This window comes from Suricata suricatta, chromosome 7, assembly GCF_006229205.1.
Source record: "Suricata suricatta isolate VVHF042 chromosome 7, meerkat_22Aug2017_6uvM2_HiC, whole genome shotgun sequence".
Lineage (NCBI taxonomy): Eukaryota > Metazoa > Chordata > Mammalia > Carnivora > Herpestidae > Suricata > Suricata suricatta.
In genome coordinates this window covers 987678-993772 of record NC_043706.1, presented here as the reverse complement: position 1 = coordinate 993772, position 6095 = coordinate 987678, and the positions used below count along the sequence as shown (strand labels likewise).

The 6095-nt window shown below is 39.4% G+C and overlaps 1 protein-coding gene across 1 annotated transcript; it reads left to right on the top strand.

Moving 5' to 3' along the window:
- Positions 1 to 352: 352 nt before the first annotated feature.
- On the top strand, positions 353 to 1297 carry LOC115296000 (olfactory receptor 2B11-like). Its single transcript, XM_029944387.1, has one exon. The coding sequence runs from the start codon at positions 353 to 355 to the stop codon at positions 1295 to 1297; it is 945 nt and encodes a 314-aa protein (XP_029800247.1).
- Positions 1298 to 6095: the final 4798 nt, after the last annotated feature.

The window sequence follows — 6095 nt, the reverse complement described above, 5'->3', positions numbered from 1 at the left end:
TGAGTCAGCATGGCTGGTGCCTCGGAACCACTCCTCTGTTTTATTATTTTCTCTGTCACTTTCCCCTTCTCTGATAATTTTACTAACAAAACTTGCTCTCTTGCATTTATTAGGCAATGCAGAGATTTGTTGCCCATTCTTTTAGAGGTGCTACAAAATAATGAGGTTTGGCATGGAGACTCATACTTTTCCATGATTACAAGTATCTGACAACTTCACTGGAGTTACACCACAGACAAAATCCCTGCATTATTCACTCTTTCCAAATGAATAAACTGGCCCTCAGGAAACCCCATACCGGAATGCAAGTCCTCACTTTGACTTGAATTCCCCACCAAGAGCAACGACAGTCATGAATCCGGGCAATGCAAGCTTTCCAAAATTCTTCATCCTCCTGGGTTTCTCTGACCATCCCTGGTTGGAAATGCCACTCTTCATAACGGTGCTTGTGGCTTACATATGCACACTAGTGGGAAACATCTCCATTATCGTGGTGTCCAGGGTGGACTCTCATCTGGACAGCCCTCTGTACTTCTTCCTTTCCAACCTCTCCTTCCTGGACCTGTGTTTTACCACAACCACCATCCCTCAGCTGCTGTTCAACCTCTGGGGCCCAGATAAGTCCATCAGCTATGGAGGCTGCGTGGCCCAGTTCTATGTGTTTCACTTCCTGGGGGCCACAGAATGCATCATCTTGGCAGTCATGTCCTTGGATCGGTACATAGCCATCTGCAAGCCCTTGAGGTACTCGGCTATCATGCATCGGAGACTCTGTGTCTCTCTAGTGGCTGTGACGTGGATAAGCGGTTTGGCTAACTCCTTGCTTCAGGCATCCCTCACTGTCCAACTGCCACTCTGTGGTAACAACAAAGTGGATGACTTCCTGTGTGAGATTCCAGTGATGATCAAGATGTCCTGTGTCGACACCACTTTCAATGTAACTATGCTCTCTGTCATAGTGGCATTATTTACCTTGGTTCCCTTGTCTCTTATCCTTGTCTCCTATGGGTTCATTGTAGCTGCAGTGCTCAGAATTCGTTCATCAACGGGGAAGAAGAAGGCCTTCAACACCTGTGGCTCCCATGTTATTGTTGTCTCTCTCTTCTATGGGCCAGTGATATGTATGTATGTGCAACCTTCTGGTACTAACTCCCAGGACAAGAACAAACTCATGGCCCTGTTCTACAGTCTGCTGACTCCTATGCTTAACCCTTTTATCTATACTTTGAGGAACAAGGATATGAAAGGAGCAATAAGGAGACTTCTCCTCCCACTGAGCCATCAGGAAAGAGAATAAGCACCGCTATTTTATACTCCATGCCCTCCAGGTAGGACTCCCAAGAGCCACTGTGCTAAATTACCTCTCACTTGCCTGACTCCAAAATGGTTACCATGCTTCAGTAAATAGCCAATCTACACCTATGTTTATTGACCACAGTTTTAATTTATTGGCTCGCATTTCACAATGTGAAGCTTCACCCCAATTTTCCTAAAATTTGTGTGACAGTGAATCTGTCATAAGTCCTCTGAGGCCATCTTTGGGTGGAAATCTGAAAAGTGAGCAATGAATAAACACCCCCTGCCTGACTCATTCACCATCAACCAAACGAATCAATCCCTATTTTTTACGTATAATGTTACAAATATGATGCAAGTAATAAAGACCGAAGTATGCCATCTTGCTATTATGGATATGATATTATGGGTAGAATTTGCTAATCAACTTTTTATTTTTATATTTAGTGACATATAATTGATATACAGTGTAGTATTAGTTTCTGGCAGCACAGTGATTTAAAAATCATATACCGTATCCAATGCTCACCATGGTAAGTGTAGTCACCATCTTCACCCTAGAATATTATTGTGATATTATTGATACTGTTCCCTATACTATAGTTTTCATCATTTTGACTTGTTTACTTTATAACTACAAGTTTGTAGCTCTTAATCTCCTTCATTAAATTTTTTTGTCCCCTGATCTGCACCCCTCTGCACACTACCAGTTTGTTCTATGTATTTATGAGTCTATTTATTGTTTTGTTTATATTGTTTGTTTGTTCACTATTTTTTGTTTTTAGTCTCTCTATATAAGTGCATCATTTGGTATTTGTCTTTTTCTGCCTGACTTACATCACTTAGCAAAATACCCTCTAGTCCATCCATGCTGTTGTCACTGGAAAGGTGTCACTCCTTTAAACGACTAAGCAGTATCCCATTGTATATGCATACCACTTCTTTATCCACTCATCTACTGATAGACAGTTGGGTTCCTTCCATGTCATAACTATTGTAAATAATGCTGCAATAAAGATAAAAGGTAGGCGAGCATATATCTCTTTGAATTACTGACGGGTTTTTCCCTTAAATACCTATAATTGGAATTACTGGGTTATAAAGTATTTCTATTTCTATTTTTAATTAAAAATATTGTTATCCATATTGGTTGCACCAACTTATATTGCCACCGACAGTGTCAATCAACTCTTTTTAGGAATTACCATCAAGACCAAATGGGATAACATCTCATGTCTTACACCTGACCCTATCAACCATACATTCCCTGTTTGATCCTTCAAAAATAACATAATTCAAAAATAATATCGGACTCTTACTTTCCTATATGTCTCCATGGCATTCCTTCCTTTTGAGGTAGATGACTAAAGTAACCATTTCCAGACTTCCAATGGGAAATGCTGAGGACTCTAATCTTGAGAGACTTCTGTGCAGCCTCCTGGTACTGACAGTCATGTAGCCTTCACTGGGGAGTTAATTTACATAGCATGAGAATATTGGGTGTATTTTGTAGGTACTCAAAGAATGAACTAGTTAAATCACTTAGAAATCAGAGTGTTAGACGTTAAGAAAGAAAATGGGGAAGTTGGAGGATAAAGTGGGAGGGAAGGAAAATAAATTGGCTCTCACATCATCAATTCTGAGATAGAAGTAATGAAGCAGAAAGATATATGAGGATGTGGGAGGGAGAATTCTATTGACTTTATCAATAATATTAATTCATTATAGGCTGTCATTTTTTTCATACTCATTTACTCCCTGCCCTTACAGAACTCTCATTTTTAACTTATATTGGAGGTAAATTTGTAATTATTTTTCTAACATATAAGTATTTTTAGGTAAGGTGTTCGTACATCTGCTCATCCTGGCACCATGGGTTTCCAGTGTTCCCTTTCAAATGACAAGACAAAATCCACTGACTCATACTGTACAAGCCTCTCATACGGAAATATATAATGACTGCAATCACTAATTAATTAATCACAATATATTGATTCACTGTTTAATTTCTGTTCTATGCATTGCCACGAACTTTTCTCTGTAGACACGAATGGAAGGACACTATGATTCTGCTGTTGTTGGAGACAAGGAAATACCCTCTTTTGGAGGCAGGCTGACTCTCTGGCATGACCATGTGCCTGTTAAAAATATCTGATTTCACTCTGTGCACCTCTTTCATAGTACTGACACCTCAAACTTCACTTTGCTCTTGACGACTTCTTCTCAAAAAAATAAAAAAGAAGAAGAAGATGAAGAAAGAAGGTGGGGGGGGTGAGCAATGAGGTCCTTTTTTCCTCACTTGGAAAGCTAAGGGGTCAGCACAATAGTAGGTAAGTGACAGGCTCTGAATAAATGTTTTTAAACCAATGAGAAGTACTACCCATGGTTAAAACCTCGATCACAAGCTCATGTAAAAACGTGTCATGCACTGAACACTGACCGTCACAGATGTGGCCAGTAGCTGGTGTTTAAGGCAATGTGTCTCAAACTATCTTCTGGCACTGTTCCAGTGGATCTCAACAGCAGTTTTAATTTTTTTATGTCTTTATTTTCTTTTTGAGAGACAGAGAGATAGCCGGAGAAGGGCATAGAGAGAAGGAGACACAGAATCTGAAGCAGGCTTCAGGCTCTGAGCTGTCAACACAGAGACAGAAGTGGGGCTCGAACCTATGAACTATGAGATCATGACCTGCACTAAATTGGACCTTCAACCGACTGAGCCACCCAGGCGTCCTAACAGCAGCTTTAAAAAGTAATTCAGGGAGACTGGGTGGTTCAGTCCGTTAACCCTCCGACTTCAGCTCAGGTCATGATCTCACTTTCATGGGTTCGAGCCCCCCGTCGGGCTCTGTGCTGACAGCTCAGAGCCTGGAGCTTGCTTCCTATTCTGTGTCTCTCCCTCTCTCTGACCCTCCCTCTCATCTTCTGTCTCTGTCTCAAAAATAAGTAAATCATTAAAAAAAAGTAATTCATATTTTAACAAATTTGGGAAAGCCAAATATTATTATTGGAGTTTTGGCGTGTGAGAAGAAAATTACGCATTAAATGTGTGATGACTCCAGAGTACACTGTTAACTATGTTTAACACTTCTCAAACACTTTCCTTCTGATTTTATTGGCTTCTCTTTGAGAGTAAATAATCTACAAAACAATCTAGGAAATAACTCACTGGAAAACTCTGAATCCCCGAATAGGAACAGAGACCATAAAGAAGATGAATAAAGCAGACAATATCACTGTTGCTCTGTATGAATAAACAGCCTCTTACAAAGTGTTTGTAGGGTTTGAAAAAAAGCTGCCAATAATGACCCATTCATTATGCCTTCCCAGATGTCTGAAATCTCAACATTAAATTTCCTTAGGTGGGATTTACTTTTAGCAGCCAATTACTACATTTTCAGCTTTAAGTCATGATACAGGAGGCTAGTTATTTCCACTTTACTATAATATAAAGATACCAGTAGCTACCGCATAGGACATGATAACTTAGTTGCTACAGTATAGGTTAAACATTAAAATTAAAAAATATTTCCTTTTTTACTAAATATATTTCACCTAAAAATGGAACTCTTTGACATGTAGCTATCATAATGAACAAAAGAATCAGATGGTTCTCATTTATTTATTTTGAGAGAGAGAGAGAATACAAGCTGGGGAGGGGCAGAGAGAGAGGGAAAGAGAGAGAGGCCCAAGCAGGCGCTGCACCGTCAGCATGAACCCTGATGTGAGGCTCAAACTCACGAACCATAAGATCATGACCTGAGCCAAAGCTGGGCACGTAACCGACTAAACCAACAAGGTGCCTAAAGAAATACTTTAAAACTGTGCTTTTGCAGTTGGAGGGTAAATGCCCAGAAGGTGACTGCTGGTCCATAGAGTAGGTCTACTTTTAACTTTCTAAAGAACATCCATACTGTTTTCCACAGTGGCTGTACCAGTTTGCATTCCAACCACAAAAACATAAAGATTCCGTTTTTCCCTACACCCTGGCCAATACTTTTATCTTGGAGTTTTGATTTTAGCCATTCTCACAAATGTGAGGAGATATTTCATTGTACTTTTGATTTGCATTTCCCTGATGTTGACTGATGTTGAGCATCTTTTCATGTATCTTTTGGCCAACTTGATGTCTTCCATAGAGAAATGTCTCTTCATTTCTCGTGCTAATGTTTTAGTTGGGTTATTTGGTTTTTAGGTGTTAGGTTGTACAAGTTCTTTATATGTTTTGGACACTAGCCTTTTATTGGATATATCACTTTAAAACATCTTCTCCCTTTAGATACACTGTCTTTTAATTTTGCTGATTATTCCTTTGCTCTGAAGAGCTTTTTTAATGTAATTCCAAAAGTTTGTTTTCACTTTTATTTCCCTTGACTCAGGAGACATATCTAAAAAAGTATTGCTACCGATGATGTCAGAGAAATTCCTGCTTGTGCTAACTGAAAGGGTTACATGCACCTCTCTGTGTATAGCAGCATAATCCACAATAGCCAAAGTATGGTAGCAGCCCAAGTATCTGTTACTAGTATACTCCATGAAATGTTATTCAGCCATAAAAAAGAATGAAATCTCACCATTTTCAATGACATGGATGGAGCTAGAGATTATAAATGCTAAGTGAAGTCAGTCTGAGAAAGGAAAATACCATGTAATTTCATTCACATATGGAATTTAAGAAACAAAACAAATGAGGAAAGGGACAAAATAATAGAAAGAGAGGCAATCAAAGATACAGACTCTTAGCTAGAGAACGAACTGGTGGTTCCCAGAGGAGTGGTGTGTGGGGAGATTGGCTAAAT

Excerpts from the sequence above, each read along its gene's own strand:
- LOC115296000 (XM_029944387.1), top strand. The coding sequence starts at position 353 with ATGAATCCGGGCAATGCAAGCTTTCCAAAATTCTTCATCCTCCTGGGT.